The 20,796-nt window shown below is 36.8% G+C and overlaps 1 protein-coding gene across 1 annotated transcript in view; it reads left to right on the top strand.

Annotated features, from left to right (window-relative positions):
• The window catches only part of MALRD1 (MAM and LDL receptor class A domain containing 1), a 585,291-nt gene that overhangs the window by 77,694 nt on the left and 486,801 nt on the right, over positions 1-20,796 (top strand). The window contains exon 14 of the mRNA XM_040248365.1: positions 4,460-4,580. Within this exon, the coding sequence (XP_040104299.1) occupies positions 4,460-4,580 (121 nt within the window). The remainder of the gene's footprint in view (positions 1-4,459; positions 4,581-20,796) is intronic.

The following is a 20,796-nucleotide window of genomic DNA, read 5'->3' as shown; positions in this document are numbered from 1 at the left end:
CGCTCCCCTCTGTGGTGAATCAGCATCCTGTGTTGGTTTTTCTCTCTCCTAACCCGAGGGCTCCCAGTCAGCACCAATCAACCTCTTTTCTTTTTTTTTTCTTTTTAGTATATTTTTGGTCGCACTGTGCGGCATATGAGATCTTAGTTTCCCAACCGGGGATCAAACCTGCGCCCCCTGCCCTGGAAGCACAGAGTCTTAACCACTGGACCACTAGGGAAGTTCCAGGCTCTTCTTAATTGTTCTGGCTTTGGAGGGGAGTGAATGGCCCTGGGTTCTTGCTTTAAGCCTCAGCTGTGTTTAATTTGCCCCTGAGAAGGTACGGGGCAAAGAGCCTGTGCCTCTGTTCCGTCTTATGTAATCCTGTTACTTGGCTGTAGTAAAGGCTTGTTTTAGAAACTATAGTCAGTGAAAAGAAAAATAAAAACTGTTTTCTCAGATTTCACTTTTCAAAAGGCTATTATAGGTCCATGGTCTCTAAGCAGCAATTTAGAAAGTCAAAATTTGGAAAGCAATAAGCTTTTGAAAAACAAATTTAGAGGCAAAATTTAACCTGACATGAACCAGTGTTAAGCAGTTCATTTAGTGATGGGTTTGATAATAGAGAGCTGCCCTCGGTCTCTCTGAGGGCATCATGATAGATTTAAGATGAACATCCACAACTCTGAACTATTCAGATTTCAAATCCTAGTTGGACTCAAAGACTGTGGGTAAGGAACTGGGGTCTGTGTTAACATCCTAGTGTGAATCAGTGCAGATTTTATACACATTTTATAAGATAGATAAATACACAGTCGTACACATATATAACGTGTTTTTATTGAATACATTGATATTGTTTAGGTACATTATTAAACCTTTCAAACAAGTAGAAAGTACACAGAAAGGCAAACACCCATGTACTTAAACTTCAGAATGAATTAATATGAACATTTTTGTTTGCTTGTAATGTTGATATGTTTGTTTCTAAAAACACAGCTTTTATCTTCTTGGTACCCTTTTCTACTCCATTTCTTATCCTCTACAAGAAACAAAAATGCTAAAATTATGTTGTTTTTAACCTGATTTTTCTAAGTGTATTTTCAAAGTTACAGAAATATGCGTGAGGAGTCTAGCTAGATGTAGTTCTACTTCATTCTTTGGTCAACAGCAAACAGAAAAGATGTTATACCTACAAAGAGTCAATCTAGCTCTTACATATTCAAATATTTAAAGTTTATCTTCTTGGAAACAGGCTCCTTTGGCACTTTAAATTTAGTGGACTGAAGTATTTAAGGGTGACCTTCTTCATTGCCTGACCATCAGTTTAATGCGGCTAAGCATATATTTGTACAGAGTTATCTAATCCAAACATTGGAAAGGAGAAAGACCTGGGACTATGTGACCTCTCCATTCTCTTGTAGCCATGACATTCAGATTCAGTGTGGTCCTTTTATGTCTCTTGTACACATCGCAACAGAATATAAATTGCTCTGATTTCTTTAGGAAATCAGTGCCTGGGTTAGGTAGGGCTTTCAGTCTTCTAGTAGAAATGGATTTGGCTTACTGTTTATTTTGCAAGAACAGCAAATTAGCATTTTAATATTCTCTCCATTGCCTTTGAAGTTTTTATTGGAAGAACATAAGTCACAGAGTGCACATTGATAGCATTTTTTTTTTCCGATCTGTTTTAACTGTTCCTGCTCATTTTAAATATTCAGCTTTTTACACAAATATATTCACTTAATTTGCAATTTGTTTCCTAACTCTTCTTAATTTCATGTCTAGAAGTGGTACTTTTTCTGAATACTGTTTATTGATTTCAGGTTGATCTGTTGTCTTTGAGTTTGCTACTAAAACATAATCATGTCATATTTAAATTTTATTTTAAGATGACCATTTTGTGGAATTTTCTACAATAATTTTCACTTTTGATCAGTGTTGATGGTATAAATCAATAACAATTTCCTGACGTTATTTGAGGATTCAGTGAAGGGTAAGATTTATAATGCAAAGTAAAAGCTGGTCTGGTCTCTGTAATGTTGCTATGTCCTTGGCCTTCTTAGTCCAGGGCTTCATTAAATCTTCTTTTGCCAGGTAGTTCTGTCCTCCAGCACCTCTGAAGACCAGTTATCTCTTATTTCATGGTAGTGATGATGTTCAGCATAATCATCCATGGCTCAGGTTACACATTTTTCTTACTCAAAATGTGACCTTCAACCAATAACTTCGGCTCTCTAAGCTCTGTTTCCTTTGCTTTATAATGTGGATGAAAATAGCACTGTCTTCACAGGGTTAAAATCAGTGAATATATTTTAACTTATTTAGCTTACTCCAGGCCTGGCATGTTAAAAAAAAAAAAAAAAAGCATCCAAGCTCTTTAGTAAAAGTTTGCTGTTGATCTTATTTTTAACACCACTGTCATTATTTAAAAATTACTGTAGTCCAGTTTTTCTTTATTTTTTCTTACCATATTCCCATAGTCTCCGTTTCCCCTTAGATTCATATTTATTCATTCTCATTATCCTTTGTTTAAAACAAGATATCAACCAAAATTTAAATATTCTAGTTGAATATTTCTCTGGAAAATCTTCTCTCAGTTTTGCAGATGTAAAAAGTAATCACTTGACTGTAAACAATATTTACCATTGCCGTGCTTCCTGAAAGCGAAAACAAGAATTGATTCTGCTCACTCAGGGGGTAATATAATATAATTGAATATAACAAAACTCGGCAAGATCCTAAAAAATAGTTTTAGAAGGAAAGATATCTACATATAATTAGAAATTTTAGTTCTCAAGTTACCTTCAGAATCTTCTTAAAATTAGGTTTTTCTCTCTGCCTTTTTGCATGGTTGAAGCATCTCTTCTGAGCAACCTTTGGCTCACACAGTGATTATTAACTGATACTGTAGTTCTCAGGGGGAACTGCCTTCAGTGACGAAAGATCAGCTTGGTTTAAAGCAAGTAATACAAAATAGAAACAGTGAAGATTTTGGCACAATCAGGTGAAATTATTTACAGATATGAGATATATATTTTTAGAGGAATTATAACATTTTTCTCTACTTAAAATTGGAGGATTTTAATTAATCCAGATCAAACTGTAACTGTTCATCACATAGTCTTGAATTTAATTATATAGAGGAAAGCAGGCAAAGGTATAGATGACCTAAAGCTGAAGTTTAGTATTACCTCTATGCTGAAACTTTTTTCTGAATTCTCTCTCACGTTCTTGGCAGAAGTAATGAAGTGCTTTTCTTTGATTCTCTTAGTATCTTATGCATATTTCTTATATAGTACTTATGGTATAGTTTAGGTGTCAATGTGTCTTACCAAGTTAATTTTAAGGTCTTTGAGCTCAGAGATCCTCCCTGATAACATGGAGAGGCACTTACTAGCCACTTGCTAGCCTGGACTAGTGATCCTGCTATGTGTTGTTAAGACTCTGCACATATTTTTTTTTTCTTTCTTTCTTCTTCTTTTTTTAAATAACAACATAATGTGAGTGATTAACAAGAAAGAAAACAAATTATATTAGTCATTGTTTAGAAAGTTAGAATAAATTAAACTTAAGTAGATGCCTCCAAGTGCTTTAGCATATGAATGTTATTAAACATTGTAAGTGGTTTTTTGCTTAAGTAGGTTTCCATAAATGTATATATAATCTATATAAGTGTTTAAATATTCTGATATGTAAATGAATCATTGCCTTCAGCAGACACATTACAAATGAACTCATATCTCAATTAAATTGAGTTGTAAACCACGCAGTTGATTACCCCAAAGAGCTCATTTTAAATGCTTATAACTCTTAATGGCTCCAGTGGGAAGGTGGCCCTTCAGTTGTGATGAATGTTGCAACTTCTAATTGAAACAAGGTTACCTAGGATATTAAGGTTGCATAAGGTGCTGTCAAAGCAGTTATGACTTTATAAATTCCTAATTTGAATTTTCTGATCAAAACAATTTTCTAAAATTAGGTTGGAAGATTGGGACATATGCAAATAAGCTTCTCTACAGAAAGAAATATGATTGTAATACATTTACTTTTGTTAAAAAATGATTAAGGAAGATAGTTTAGGGGGTACAAACAAGGTTTACTCAACACTTCAAGAAACAGTCTCTAATTTGAAGAAATACAAAATGGGGTGGAAGGCAAGAAGCTTTATAGGGTAAAGAATAAAAAATGAGGAAGAGATAAAACAGAAAATATTCAGTTGGTTGAGGCCTCATAGTCAACCTTGTTTGGGTTGAGAAGAAATAAGGAAATATAGAGCCCAGAGTTGGCTAGAAGTTTGGATACTGACTGACTGAATTTACTGTTTCTGGTCAAGAGGAGCATTTAAAGGTATGACAGTTACTTAAGTTTTGATTTGCTGTAATGGCACCCAGGGCAGGAATGGCTCCATCTTGGGCCTAGAAATTTTTTTTAAATGTTTATAGTATATTTCTAATAATTTATCTTTCTGTAATTTTAGTTAATTTTGGAAGCTACAGTTTTATCATCAAATGCTACTGTTGCTTTAGATGACATCAATGTATCCCAGGAATGTGAAATTTCATATAAGACACTTTCAGGTACTAGTGTGCAAAGCAAAGGTAAGTTTTTTCTTTTTTTTCTTATGGTTTTTGCAATTTTGAACATTGAAATGGTTTTCTTTGATATCAAAATATAAACATATATGTATACATTTTAAGTTTTTGATATGGACCATTTAAAAAATCTTTTTTGAATTTGTTACAATATTTTTCTGTTTTGGTTCTTGGCCGCAAGGCATGTGTGATCTTAGCTTCCTGACCAGGGATGAAACCCTCACCCCTGCATGGTAAGGCAAACTCTTAACCACTAGACCATCAGAAAAGTCCTTCAAAATATAAAATATATTAGAATCCTTCATTAATATAGTTCATTAATACCAGGATGTGGGTTATGTCACATGTCCATGAAAACTAAAACATTTCTTTTTTTTTAAAAAAAAAAAAAGGTAAAAATATGATCTATCACAGTCTAGGCCCAAGGCTATCCAAAATAACATTGTACACTTGTGGCAAAATTGTCACATACAGATTATTTAATTATAATAGTTATGAAAGAATTTTAAATATTTTGCATGTTTTAAAATACCTCTCTAAAAATAAATTGTATTTTAATATTGTTTGATACTTCAAGTGAATATGTAATTAAATTCATGTTTCAGAATCACTCGGGAGTTCAAAAAAAGTATTGTTTGGAAAAGTGACTTAAGGCCAAAGAAGAATTTCAAACTTGACCCTAAAATTATGTGTTTAAATTCAAAACAACCTTTTCAAGAAACAGATGGAGTTTGACTAATTCTTTGACTACATATTTTGTAGAGAATTTCAATTGAGAGAAAGATATGCTGTCATAAAAATGGATCCCAAATAATAGAATAGGCATTTTTGAAAACTTCTCCGTAATATACGGGCTTCCCTGATGCCTCAGTGGTGAAGAATTCACCTGCCAATGCAGGAGACTCAGGTTTGATCCCTGGGTGGGGAAGATCCCCCTAGAGAAGGAAATGGCAATCCACTCCAGTATTCCTGTCTGGGAAATGTCATGGACAGAGGAGCCTGGGGGTCTATAGTCCATGGGGTCTTTGTGAGAGCACGTTGAAATGGGTATATATTGTGTCTGCAGTTACTTTGTTATTTTAACACTGGTTGATGTTTCTCTCTGACCACCCCTTTCCTCAGGTCTCACTTAAGAAACAAAAATAAAAATTAAAAATGTTTCTGAAAATTGTCACACTTCATTTTATTAATCTCTTTACATGAAAAATAATTGCATGTGGACATCAGGCATGTCATACATTCTGAAGTTACGTTTTCTTATTTGACATATTTAGTGAGAGAAGTTGCATTCTTAATAGGAGCTAAATGCATTAATCAAGGATGATATAGGAGAAACAATTTTAAATTGAGATCTCAGTTAAAGAACTTTTCATTAAAGATCCTTTATTAAAGGCATCTTTCATCGGTGAGGCTGTATATTCTATGTCCTAACTGTATTGTGTTAACATGCTTTTACATTATTCAGAATATGTGTCCTGAATTTACAATAAACCATTCTAAGCCATGTATAGTGTGTGTGAGAGGCAGGGGGCGGGGGGGGGGGGGGGGAGTGGGGGTTGATAGACATTACAGAATGCAAAGCAGCAGATTTAATGATTAATGAGTTTTGGAGGGTTAACTGGAATTACCTTATTTCTGTTAATTAATTAAACATTTTCCTTCTCCTAATTAAATGCTGCATCACCAGAATTGGAATAGTAGGAAGGTATTAGAGTTGACATTGAGGGCGGTATATTTGGAAGCAGAAGTAGTTAAAAGTTTTAAATTATCAGTAAAATTAACCTTAGTAGAAGTCTCTGAGAATACTTGAACTCACTTACAGAGAATTCTCTTCATAAATTAACTCAAAACTCATTTATGTGCGCTTCAATTGGCACACCAGCTCAGTTGGTTACAGCATAATTCTCATTAGGCCAAACTTACGTGAATGATTCCTGAAATGATTTTACACAAAGGAAAAAAACTTTCTTACCATTTGTACAAATTTATCCAGCAGGCAATTATAAGATCTCCTTCATGGACTTTAGTGTTATTCTACCAAGCAGGAGTTTAGGGATGGGAGTAGAAGGGGACTTGTCAAGTCCTACTTACGGTGAATTATGTTATATTTATGGCCAGAGATTTATTGAGAGCCTATGCTTGCCATCTTTAGCCCATTTAAAAACTACTGTTCATGAAACAATTATACATTCCATCTATTTGTTGGAAGAGAAAAAGATGTTTTATTCTCTCCATCTCTTAATTTGAAGCTGGACTTGTGCCACATGAGGACACAGGCTGGACTTCATCCAGCAGGGTGTATGATTTCACATCTGACTGTCCAGATGGAGCAGAGGAAGCTAACTGTGGTAAGTGAGAGAGTCCAGACTCACTTGACTAAGATCTGTGGGTACATATTTACTCTCTGAACGTAAAGTGCATGCTACTTAATGTTTATTTTTTTGTTATTATTTTTAAAATGTTTTTATTGAGGTGTGATTAATGTATAACATTATATTGATTTCAGACATACAACACAATGCTCTGATATTTGAATATAAGGCAAAATAACCATGAAAATAAGTCTAGTTATATCACCATGCACAGTTATAAAATTTTTTGTTGTAATGAGAACTTTTATTAAAAAAAATATTTATTTGGCTGTACTGGACCTTAGTTGTAGCATAAGGGATCTCTGTTGCCCTTAACTTTAAAAATTTACTCACTTAACAACTTTCAAATATACAATGTAATATTATTGATTATTATTACCATGCTATACATTATTACATCCTCATGACTTATAAGTTTGTACCCTTTGATCCCCAATTCCCTGCCTCTGGCCATTACCAATCTGTTCCCTGAACTAGGACCTTGGGTTTTTGTTGTCTGTTCGTTTTCTAGATTCCAAATGAAATCATATGGTATTTGTCTTTCTCTGTCAGACTTATTTTACTTAGCCTAATGCCCTCAAGTTCTATCTGTGTTGTCACAAATGACAAGATTCCTTTGTATTTTATGGCTGAATATTATTCCATTGTGTCCATGTACCACATTTTCTTCATTATTGTAGTAATGCTGCAGTGAACAGGGGGCACATAAATGTTATTGAGTTAGTGTTTTTGTTTTCTTCAGATAAATTCAGGGCACCATCTGAGTGTCCTACACTTTTGACTCAGTTCTGACACTGTCTACCCAGAGATGCCATTAAGTTCTACAGGTTAAGGCTCAGTCCTACAAGACTGCCTCCCTTCTTCTGCTGTACATTGGATGATGATCTCAGGTCCAGGTTGTTATTAATTGGCTGGCTGTAAATCAGGTTTCTTGGACTCCCTCCTTGGATTTGATTAATTTGCTAGGGCAGCTCACAGAACTCAAAGAAACATTCTACTTACTAGATAACCCATTTATTATAAAAAGATCTAACTCAGCAACAGTTCGATGGAAGAGACACAGTGTAGGGGGAAAGGATGAGGAGCTTCTGTGTCCTCTCCAGGTGCTACTCTCTCAACACCTCCACGTGTTCACCAACGTAGAAACTCTCCAGACTCCATCCTTTTCGGTTATTACGAAGGCTTCATTACATAGATATTAACATGGTTGATTAAATCATTGGCCGCCAATTCAACCTCCAGCCTATCTCCTCTCCTCAGTGGTCAGGGGTAGGACTGGAAGTTCCAACTTCTAATCACATATTTGGTTCCATTGGCAACCAGCCTCCATCCTTAGGTTCACTCCAAAATTTCCTAATTAACATGAGAATACACAACTTTGTTATTCTCCATACTTAGGAATCCCTAGTGGCTTAGCAGTAAAGAATCCAGCTGCAGTGCAGGAACCTCAGGAGATGCACGTTTGATCCTTGGGTTGGGAAGATCCCTTGGAGAAGGGAATGGCAACCCACTCCAGTATTCTTGCCTGGGGAATCCCATGGACAGAGGAGCCGGGTGAGCTACAGTCCATAGGGTTGCAAAGGGTTGGAAAGGACTGGAGTGACTTTGCGTGCATGCATGCACACTTAGGAAATTCCAAGGATTTTAGGAACTCTGAACCAGAAACAGGGATGAACCTTTTGGATGTAATCCCGCTTGTTTATTTTTGCTTTTGTTGACTCAGCTTCTGGTGTCAAATCGAAAAAGCGTTGCAAAGACTTTTGTCATGGAACTTCTTGCCTGTGTTTTCATCTAGAACTTTTGTGTTTCCAGTCTTATGTTGAAGTTTCTAATCTATTTTGAGGTAATTTTTGTGTATGGTGTAAAGAGAGTGGCCCACTTTGGTTTTATTTTTATGTGACAGTCCAGTGTTCCCAGCACCATTTATTGAAGAGACTATCTTTTCCCCATTGTTTATTTTTACCTTCTTTATTGAACATTAATTATCTATGGGTGGGTTTACTTTTGGGCTCTCTATTCTGTCCCATTGATCTATGTTCATTTTCATGTATGGCAATAACATAGTTTTAATCATGATACCTTTGTAATATAATTTGAAATCAGGGTGTGAGATGCCTCTGTCTTTGTTCTTTCTCAAGATTGCTTTGGATATTTGGTGTCTCTTGTGATTCCATAAAAATTTTAGGATAGTTTGTTCTATTTTTGTGAAAAATACCCCTGAAACTTTGTTAGAAATTGCATTAAATCTGTAGATTACCTTGTGGGCGGGGGAGGGGGGGTAGCATGGACATTATAACAATATTAATTCTTACAATTCATTGAGCATAGAAAATTGTTCCATTTATTTGTGTCATCATCCATTTCTTTCATCAATATTTTATAGATTTTAGTGTCCAGGTTTTTCATCCCCTTGGTTAAATTGATTCCTAAATACTTTGTGGGTTTTTTTTTTTTTTTTTGGTGCAATTTTAAGTGTCAGTCTTTTCTTAATTTATCTCTCATAGTTCATTATTGATATATAGAAAGGCAATAGATTTTTGTATATTGGTTTTGTATCCTGCAGCTTTAGTAATTCATTGATTGGTTCTTACAGATTTTGGGGGAATCTTTTATAATCATGTCATCTGCAAATAGTTTTATTTTTTATTTCTGATTTTGATACTCTTTATTTTATTTTTCTTGGTAGATATTGTGACTAGGTCTTCCAATACTGTTAAATAAAAATGATAAGTGTAGGCATCTTTGTCCTGTACTTGATCTTAGAGGAAAAATGTTCAGGTTTCATCGTAGTTATGATGTTGATTGTGGGCTTGTCATATATGGCTTTTCCTATGTTGACCTACATTCTGTTAATACCCACTTTGTTGAGAGTTTTTATCATAAATGGATGTTGAATTTTGTCAGGTGCTTTTTCTGCGTCTGTGGAGATGATCATATGATTTTTTATCCTTCATTCTGTTCACATGTATCATATTTGCTTCATTTTGTTACATGGTGTATTGCATTTGTAAATACCGAAGCATCCCTGCATTCCTGAAATGAATCCTTCTTGATCCTAGTGTTTGATCCTTTTAAGGTACTCTTGAATTTGGTTTGCTAATATTTTTATTGAGGTGTTTGATAAAGATCTTTGTTCATCAGGAATGTTGCCCTCCCCCTTTTTTTCCCTTGTGGCATCCTTTTCTGATTTTGGTTTTTAGGTAATGTTGGCCTGAAGGTGTATTTGGCAGTGTTCTTCCATTTGGAGAAATTTGCTGGGATGCTGTGGGCTAGATTTTGTTAACAGCTTAGTAGTCAAGGAAGAAATTATCCACCAAGATGCCTGCAAAACTCACTGAAGGGTGACTTAACTGCATTGTGTTATAAGGCTGGTTGTCATGGTTTAAGAACAAAAACAAGAAAAAAGTACCCTGGAACCAAAAAGGGAAGCTCCTTGTTCTGCCATGCTTTGTGGCATTCTTTGCTCTTTCCTAAGAAAGCCAACCATTGTATGAGCTATTGAAAAGAGAAATGTTTGCACAGTCCAGCTCTGTTATCTCAAAGCAGAGCAAAGAGGGTAGATTTGGAGCTGGGACACAATGTGATTATAATTGGCACACATTCCTAATGTTGTGTAGTTTCTAATTGGTGGAAGGCCATCTTACATGTGGGTAATCTGTTCCCAGAACACATTCTTAACCACACATTTTGCAACCTTTCTGTCCTTTCAAATTCATCATTAAACTGAAAATGATAGTTTCCAAAAATGAAAAGCTGCTTCCTTGATCAGTTTGAGAAATAGGAAATTTGACTCCAGTGAAAGAATTTACTTTTGTTGGAGAAATCATGCTCTCAGGCCCCTAGGATGTCAAATGGTGTCTTAGGAATTCTGTCTGGAAGTTTTAAAACATTAACGTCCTTAAAAAAAAAAAAAGAAAGAGAGAAACCTTAATCTTTTCCCTTTAGAAATTATTTTGTTTATCACATTACATTTCATAAATTGAAAATATACTAAATTTCTTTCCATTCCAATTGTGTGTTTCAGGAATTTAAAAGATTTATAGACACAGAAAGAGGATTGGGATCTTTATGTGGCACTGGATCCATGATTATAGTGAATTGAGTTAAAAAATAAGCAAACGAACTCCATATCTCTAAAATCTTTGTCTTTATGTCTTTGCTTGTCCGCCCGCCCCACCCCCCACCCCTGCAAGGCTGATTTTATCCTGATGAATCTGTTTTGTCATACAAATGCTAACTCTTCAACCCAGTTTTATGAATTAATACATTAAAGATTCCAGCAGTGAGTTGAGATGAAGTAAAGGCACAGTAAAGAATTTGGAGTACAAGCAGGCATCTTTTGTCTTCTTTGCAGAAAAAAAGAGAAGTAAGCACAGTGATTTTAGGCTGACAGTCTAGCAGTGAACTAACTTGTTATTTTTCCCATAGAAAGCTTCAGTTCAGTTCAGTCTCTCAGTTGTGTCCCACTCTTTGCAACCCGATTGCAGCATGCCAGCCCTCCTTGTCCATCACCAACTTCCGGAGTTCACTCAAACTCATGTCCATTGAGTCAGTGATGCCATCCAGCCATCTCAACTTCTGTTGTCCCCTTCTCCTCCTGCCCCCAATCCCTCCCTGCATCACAGTCTTTTCCAATGAGTCAGCTCTTCACATGAGGTGGCCAAAGTACTGGAGTTTCAGCTTTAGCATCATTCCTTCCAAAGAAATCCCAGGGCTGATCTCCTTCAGAATGGACTGGTTGGATCTCCTTGCAGTCCAAGGGACTCTCAAGAGTCTTCTTCAACACCACAGTTCAAAAGCATCAATTCTTCGGCACTCAGCTTTCTTCACAGTCCAACTCTCACATCCATACATGACCACTGGAAAAACCATAGCCTTGACTAGACAGACCTTTGTTGGCAAAGTAATGTCTCTGCTTTTGAATATGCTGTCTAGGATGGTCATAATTTTCCTTCCAAGGAGTAAGCCTCTTTTAATTTCATGGCTGCAATCACCATCTGAAGTGATTTTGCAGCCCAAAAAGATAAAGTCTGACACTGTTTCCACTGTTTCCCCATCTATTTCCCATGAAGTAATGGGACCGGATGCCATGATCTTCGTTTTCTGAATGTTGAGCTTAAAGCCAACTTTTTCACTCTCCTCTTTCACTTTCCTCAAGAGGCTTTTTAGTTCCTCTTCACTTTCTGCCATAAGGGTGGTGTCATCTGCATATCTGAGGTTATTGATATTTCTCCTGGCAATCTTGATTCCAGCTTGTGCTTCTTCCAGCCCAGCATTTCTCATGATATACTCTGCATAGAAGTTAAATAAGCAGGGTAACAATATACAGCCTTGACATACTCCTTTTCCTATTTGGAACCAGTCTGTTGTTCCATGTCCAGTTCTAACTGTTGCTTCCTGACCTGCATATAGGTTTCTCAAGAGGCAGGTCAGGTGCTCTGGTATTCCCATCTCTTTCAGAATTTTCCACAGTTTATTGTGATCCACACAAAGGCTTTGGCATAGTCAATAAAGCAGAAATGGATGCTTTTCTGGAACTCTCTTGCTTTTTCGATGATCCAGCAGATGTTGGCAATTTGATCTCTGGTTCCTCTGCCTTTTCTAAAACCAGCTTGAACATCAGGAGGTTCACGGTTCACGTATTGCTGAAGCCTGGCTTGGAGAATTTTGAGCATTAGTTTACTAGCAGTGTGAGATGAGTGCAATTGTGTGGTAGTTTGAGCATTCTTTGGCATTGCCTTTCTTTGGGGTTGGAATGAAAATTGACCTTTTCCAGTCCTGTGGCCACTGCTGAGTTTTCCAAATGTGCTGGCATATTGAGTGCAGCACTTTCACAGCATCATCTTTCAGGATTTGAAATAGCTCAACTGGAATTCCATCACCTCCACTAGCTTTGTTGGTAGTGATGCTTTCTAAGGCCCACTTGACTTCACATTCCAGGATGTCTGGCTCTAGGTGTGATCACACCATTGTGATTATCTTGGTCATGAAGATATTTTTTGTATCCAGGGCTCTGTGTATTCTTGCTACCTCTTCTTAACATCTTCTGCTTCTGTTAGGTCCATACCATTTCTGTCCTTATCCATTCCATCTTTGCATGAAATGTTCCCTTGGTATCTCTAATTTTCTTGAAGAGATCGCTAGTCTTTCCCATTCTGTTCTTTTCCTCTATTTTTTTGCATTGATCGCTGAGGAAGGCTTTCTTAGCTCTCCTTTCTATTCTTTGGAACTCTGTATTCAGATGCTTATATCTTTCCTTTTCTCCTTTGCTTTTTGCCTGTCTTCTTTTCACAGCTATTTGTAAGGCCTCCCCAGACAGCCATTTTGCTTTTCTGCATTTCTTTTCCATGGGGATGGTCTTGATCCCTGTCTCCTGTACAGTGTCACGGACCTCTGTCCATAGTTCATCAGGCACTCTATCTATCAGATCTAGGCCCTTAATCTATTTCTCACTTCCACTGTATGATCATAGAAAGCTTAATTGCTTTAAAAAAAGAAAGTGATACGTAAGGAGGAAGAGATGATACCACACTCAAGATTTCTACACATAAAAATAAATTCTCTGTAAAAGGAACATTGTTCCTCTAGGGTTTCAAATATTAATATCTAAATGCAATTTATTCTAATTTTCACAACTATCTCGGACCTAATTTGAGTTGTCTTTCTTTATAATAAGAATGATTATGATTTACCTCAAAAGAGTTGTTAAACTTACTATGATTTAGGTATTCTGTGTCTCTAAAATATCTTTGAATTTTTAAGGAAAATATTAGCAAATGTAATTTTTAACCAGTTTTGGTAAAAGACATAGTTTATCAGATAGATGAAAAAACCTGTATTTTTTTAAACAACTCTTTGTGTTTTAAAGGTATTATAATATTCCCAAACATCATTTTCTCAGCACTTGTAATGTATTTCTGTCTAAAAATTGGTTAGTAGAAAATGCATATGCTTTCTTTCTAAAAATAGATCTACACAGTTTCTCATTTTCTACTTTTTTCTCTGTTCTCAGGAAAAAAAACATGTACATCAGCACTTGGTTGAATTCAATAAAGTCTAAGCCAAGGCAGGTTGAGCAGAAAAGGAAAGAGAGATTTATTATTTTTCTGATTTGACTTTTCAAACTGAAATACTGGCTGTTTATTTTTCCCAAACTACTATGTCTGCTAAATATAAAAATGTATGTATTAAACACTGGCATTTCTACAGCTGATAGTAAGGTATAGGCTACATGATTTTATGTGTTGATGCTTTGGAGGCCATCTCCATGTATTTTTACTAATGTTTTATCTTCCAATGGGCTTCCCTGATGGTTCAGATGGTAAAGAATCTACCTGAATGCAGCAGACCCAGGTTTGATCTGTGGGTTGGGAAGGTGCCCAAGAGAAGGGAATGGCTACCAACTCCAGTATTCTTGCCCGGAGAACTCCATGGACAGAGAAGCCTCATGGGCTACAGTCCATGAGGTCTCAAAAAATCGGACATGACTGAGTGACTAACACTTTGATTCACTTTGCTTTACCTTCCAGTAGTAATTTTTGTGTTCTGCAGTGAGACAAATTTCTTTCATGACACAACAGCATTACGAGAAAGCTTGAATTTTCCATATCTATGTTTCTTTTGCTATTTGTTGAGAATGTGTGTATGTTTGTGTCTCTGTGTATGTGTGTGAGAGAGATCTAATGAAGGTTCTGTTTTTACTGCTTATATTCTAAAATGTTTTTTGAGAAGGTATTTTTTTCGTTAGATTGAACATATATAAACTCAATTATAGAATTAAAGCCTTCCTAAAATGTACCTTTCTGTATAACCACCAATTGCTTTTTATTTTAATGAAAGATGGGGAAATAAGCTATTTCCTATTTTCTGTCTAATGCTGTTTTCTATAGGCCTGACTTCCAGGGGAAAAAATGGTCTCCAAATAAGACTGAATTTGCTATTTACCCTCCTGCTTAAATGTATATCAATCTACACGTTTTTGTAGAAAGAAGGTGATCTTGCTATTTTTTTTTCTTACTGAACGGAGTTCTCTTTCTCTTCATATTGTCCTCCATGATTTAGACACTGTTTTCCAGTCCAAAAAAAAAAAAAAAAAAAAATCTCCCTAGACAGAGGTAACTGTAAAAGACTAGAATGGGAAGTTGTTTCTTGTGAAGGCTCATCATTTCTGGGACATAAAACTAAGAAGTTGAGGAAAAAAATCCATTCATTCTCATTTGTGGAGCCATTGATCACAGAGGGAAAAAAAAGAAAACTATTTCTGTACACAAGTAAAATCTGGGAAATAACCCATGATGATTTGATCAGTCTTTGCTGTGGATAATTATGTTGTTAGACTAGAGAAATTCAGGACAGTAGGGATAAAATAATAAAATAGGTAATGCAGTAGACAGTGAATTTTCTCAGTTGAAAATTCTATTGAGAATGCGAATCTATGTATTTAATAGGAAAGTCTTTTTCTATGATTATTTAGGATTAAATTTCAATAAATTACATTATTAAGAGTATCTATGGAAAGATTCTGTGTGCATCATTGTGTTGAGCTCAGTTCAGTTTAGTTGCTCAGTCATGTCTGACTTTTGCAACCCCATGGACTGCAGCATGGCAGGCTTCCCTGTCCATCACCAACTCCTGGAGCTTACTCAAACTCACATCCATCGAGTTGGTGATGCCATCCAACCATCTCATCCTCTGTCATCCCCTTCTCCTCCAGTCTTCAATCTCTCCCAGCATCAGGGTCTTTTCCAATCAGTCAGTTCTTCGCATCAGGTGGCCAAAGTATTGGAGCTTCAGCATCAGCCCTTCCAATGAATGTTCAGGACTGATTTCCTTTAGGATTGCCGGGTTGGATCTCCTTGCTGTTCAAGGCAGAGAGTCTTCTCTGTTCAAGAATCCTCTCTGTTCAAGAGTCTTCTCCACCACCACAGTTCAAAAGCATCAATTCTTCAGTGCTCAGCTTTCTTTATGGTCCAACACTCACATCCATACATGACTACTGGAAAAAACATACCTTTGACTATACGGACCTTTGTCAGCAAGGTAATGTCTCTGCTTTTTAATATGCTGTCTAGGTTTGTCACAGCTTTTCCTCCAAGGAGTAAGTGTCTTTTAATTTCATGGCTGCAGTCACCATCTGCAGTGATTTTAGGACTCAAGAAAATAGTCTGTCACTGTTTCCATTGTTTCCCCATCTATTTGCCATGAAGTGATGGGACCAGATGTCATGATCTTAGTTTATTGAAGGTTGAGTTTTAAGCTAGCTTTTTCACTCTCTTCTTTCACTTTCATCAAGAAGCACTTGGATTTTATTTTTCAGCATGATCATTGTTCCTCTTCACTCTGAAAATTATAAGCTAGAAGTATAAGTGGCATGATTTTTGCTTGTATACCCCAATTACTTCAGTCCTTCTCTTTAGTTTCACACCTGCTACAGTTGTCCATTTAGTTTCTATTTTCAGGTTAGTGATGGTTGTGATGAGAAATACAAGGGGATTTAATCATCCTCTCCTGTTGAACAATAGATTTGCTTAGCAGTCCCTGTCTCCTTGCCTTGAAGAACTTTACCACTGTAGATAGTGATGTTATCATTTTCTTCCAGCGTTGATAGAAACCCCTTTCTTTGGGGTATAGACTTAAACATAGGTTTAAATATGATATGATAATAATATAAATTCTGTTACACACTTCTCATGCACTTATTTTGTTCCTTACATTGTTTAAAATGAATTTATAAGTATTAAATAATTTATAGCTAAGAAAAATAAGGCACACACAATGAATGTCACCACTCTTCCTATGGTCTTGGTCATGCAGTTAGTTCAGTAGAGATAGAGGTGGGGGTGAAAAATGGATCTTGGGATTTTCATTCACACATTGAGTGTTCAGGGTTCTTAAATTTGTAAAGTTCTCAAAGAATGTAAACCTTTTCACCCCCATGGGCATTTATAAGAAAGGCATTAAAATAGGTTGGTATTTCCAGTGGCTGTATTTTAAGACTATTTGAACATTTCCAACACTTTGTTAGGTTTGTATAGTAGACACAGAAAGGAGTTTTTACTTTAAGGAAAAGCAATCTAGTGAGAAAATCTAGACATGTGTGCATAAAAGAAGTCATGATAATCTATTGCCAGTAACCTGGTTAATAATAATAATAAACAGTGGTTGTACTTAATATCTACTAAAAGAAATGTGTGTGGAGTATGTAGAGATGTTAATATATTTGCTCTGCTGTGAGTAGCACACAGAATTCAACAACACATTAAAATGGTTACAATACCATGATCATGTTGGGTTTATCACAGGCATGCAAGCATTCTTAAATATATGCAAATCAACCAATGTGATACACCATATTAACAAATTGAAAGATAAAAACCATATGATAATAGATGCAGAAAAGGCTTTCGACAGAATTCAACACCCATTTATGATTAAAAGCTCTTCAAAAAATGGGCATCAAAGGAACCTACCTCAACATAATAAAGGCCATATATGATAAACCCACAGCAAATGTTATTCTCAATGGTGAAAAACTGAAAGCATTCCCTGTAAGATCAGGAACAAGACAAGGGTGCCCACTCTCACTACTATTATTCAACAAAGTTTTAGAAGTCCTAGCTGTGGCAATCAGAGAAGAGAAAGAAATAAAAGGAATCCAGATTGGAAAAGAAGTAAAACTCTCCCTGTTTGCAGATGACATGATACTATATATACAAAACCCTAAAGATATCTTCAGAAAATTACTAGAGCTAATCATTGAATTTACAAAGTGGCAGGATACAGAATGAGTACACAGAAATCACTTGTATTCCTATACCCAACAATGAAATATCAGAAAGAGAAATCAAGGAATTGTTGCAGGAAGGGGGACCCCTTCCAGGGCCCGAAACTAGGCTCTTGTCTAACACTCAGAAATGAATTGTCCAAGGAGACACATGTGCTGACAAAGCAAGAGATTTTATTGGGGAAGGGCACCCAGGTGAAGAGCAATAGGGTGAGGGAACCCAGGAGAACTGCTCTGTCACATGGCTCGCAGTCTCAGGTTTTATGGTGATGGGGTTAGTTTCTGGGTTGTCTTTGGCCAATCATTCTAATTCAGAGTCTTTCCTGGTGGCACACGCATCGTCCAGCCAAGATGGATGCTAGCAAGAGGGATTCTGGGAAGTGGATGGACACGTGATGTCTCCTTTTGACCTCTCCTGAACTCTTACGGTTGGTTGTGGCTTATTAGTTCCGTGTACCAGGATCTACTGTCATAAAACAACTCATGTGAATGGTTACTAAAGGGCCTGGCCAGGGTGGGTGGTTTCAGTCAGTGTGCTTCCCCTAACAGAATCAATCCCATTTACCATTGTAACAATAAAATACCAAGGAATAAACTTACCTAAGGATAGAAAAGAGCTGTATACAGAGAACTATAAAACACTGATGAAAGAAATCAAAGATGACATAAACAGATGGAGAGAGATTCCGTGTTCCTGGGTTAGGAAGAATCAATATTGTAAAAATAACTATACTACCAAATGTAATCTACAGATTCAATGCAATCCTTACCAAATTACCAATGGAATGTTTCACAGAACTAGAACAAAAAATCTCACAATATGGAAAGACAAAAGACCCCCGAATAGCCAAAGAAATCTTGAGAAAGAAGAATGGAGCTGGAGGAATCAACTTTTCTGACTTCATAATATACTACAAGGCTATAGTCATCAAGAGAGGATGGTACTGACATGAAAACAGAAACAAAGACCAATGGAACAATATAGAAAGCCCAGAGATAAACCCATGCATCTATGGATACCCTATTTTTGACAAAGGAGGTAAGAATATACAATGAAGCAAAGATAATCTCTTCAGTAAGTGCTGCTGGGAAAACTGGACAGCTACAGGTAAAGAATGAAATTAGAACACTTTGTAACCCACACACAAAGATAAACTCAAAATGGATTAAAGACCTAAATATAAGACCAGAAACTATAAACCTCAGAGGGAAACATGGGCAGAACACTCTATGACGTGAATCACAGCAAGATCCTCCATGACACATCTCCCACAGTAATGGAAATAAAAGCAAAAATAAACAAGTGGGACCTAATACAAGCTTTTACATAGCAAAGGAAACTATAGGTAAGGTGAAAAGACAACCCTTAGAATGGGGAAAAATAATAACAAATGAAACGACTGACAAAGGATTAACTTCAAGAGTATACAAGGAGCTCATACAAATAGGTACCAGAAAAACAGCCCAATAAAAATGTGGGCAAGAGACCTAAACAGACATTTATCCAAAGAAGACATACAGATGGCTAATAAACACTTGCAAAGATAATATCACTCATTATTAGAGAAATGCAAATCAAAACTACAATGAGATATCACCTCTTACCAGTCTGAATGACCATCAAAAAATCTACCAACAATAAATGCGGGAGAGGGTATGGAGAAAAGGGAACCCTCTTGCACTGTTGGTGGGAATGCAAATTGATACAGCCACTATGGAGAAGAGTATGGAGATTCTGACCAGAACCTAGAATGGAATCTAGAAAGATGGTTCAGTTCAGTTCAGTTCAGTTGCTCAGTCGTGTCCGAGTCTTTGCGACCCCATGAATCGCAGCACGCCAGGCCTCCCTGTTCATCACCATCTCCCGGAGTTCACTCAGACTCATGTCCATCGAGTCTGTGATGCCATCCAGCCATCTCATCCTCGGTTATCCCCTTCTCCTCCTGCCTCCAATCCCTCCCAGCATCAGGTACTGATAAACCTATTTGCAGAGCAGCAATGGAGACACAAACATTGATAACAGACTTATAGACACAGCTGGTGGCGGGAAGGAGAGGGTGGGAGGTATGGAGAGAGTAATGTGGAAACATACATCACCATATGTAAAATAGATAGCCAATGGGAATTTGCTGTATGACTCAGGGAACTCAAACCGGTCTCGGTAACAACCTAGAGGGGTAGATGTGGAGGGAGGTGGGAGAGATGTTCAAGTGGGTGGGCACATGGGTAAATCTATGGCTGATTCATGTTGATGTTTGTGATTCATATTGTGTTGGTAGAAACCAACACAATACTGTAAAGCAATTATCCTTCAATTAAAAATAAATTTAAAAATAGATGAAAATATACATAAAAATGTAACTAATAGAAAAAGCTGGTTTTGCTTCATAGACAATAAGGGTGGACTAGGATTGGCATGCGGAGAAGGCAATGGCACCCTACTCCAGTACTCTTGCCTGGAAAATCCCATGGATGGAGGAGCCTGGTAGTCTGCAGTCCATGGGGTCTAAGAGTCAGACATGACTGAGCGACTTCACTTTCACTTTTCACTTTCATGCATTGGAGAAGGAAATGGCAACCCACTCCAGTGTTCTTGCCTTGAGACTCTCAGGGATGGGGGAGCCTGGTGGGCTGCCATCTATGGGGTCGCACAGAGTCGGACACGACTGAGGCGACTTAGCAGCAGCAGCAGCAGCAGCAGGATAGGCATGAATCAGATTCTAAAATGAGAAGCTTGTGGGGAAAGTTTAATGAAAAGTTTGAGAATAAACATTTCTTGACTTCAGTTGAAAATTCCATACAGCACAGGTGAAGTTCGCTGGAAGCACAGTTTGCATGGTGTAATCTAATTGTTGATAAAAGTAGAGTGAGACAAATTAGCTGGGAAAGGTTTTACCTGGGACGTTAGTGTTGTAATATTGGGCTAGAGGAGTGGATACTTTGGGAGAGTGCCTGAAAAGGGTGGATAATAGTAGGAAGCAGGTGTCGTTTAACACTTGCTGTCCTCGGGGTTAGTTTATGCATTCAATAAATATTTATCAAGCACTGTACTTGATTCAACAGCTGT

This window comes from Oryx dammah, unplaced genomic scaffold, assembly GCF_014754425.2.
Source record: "Oryx dammah isolate SB20612 unplaced genomic scaffold, SCBI_Odam_1.1 HiC_scaffold_10, whole genome shotgun sequence".
Taxonomy (NCBI): domain Eukaryota; kingdom Metazoa; phylum Chordata; class Mammalia; order Artiodactyla; family Bovidae; genus Oryx; species Oryx dammah.
This window is presented reverse-complemented; position numbering and strand designations above follow the sequence as displayed.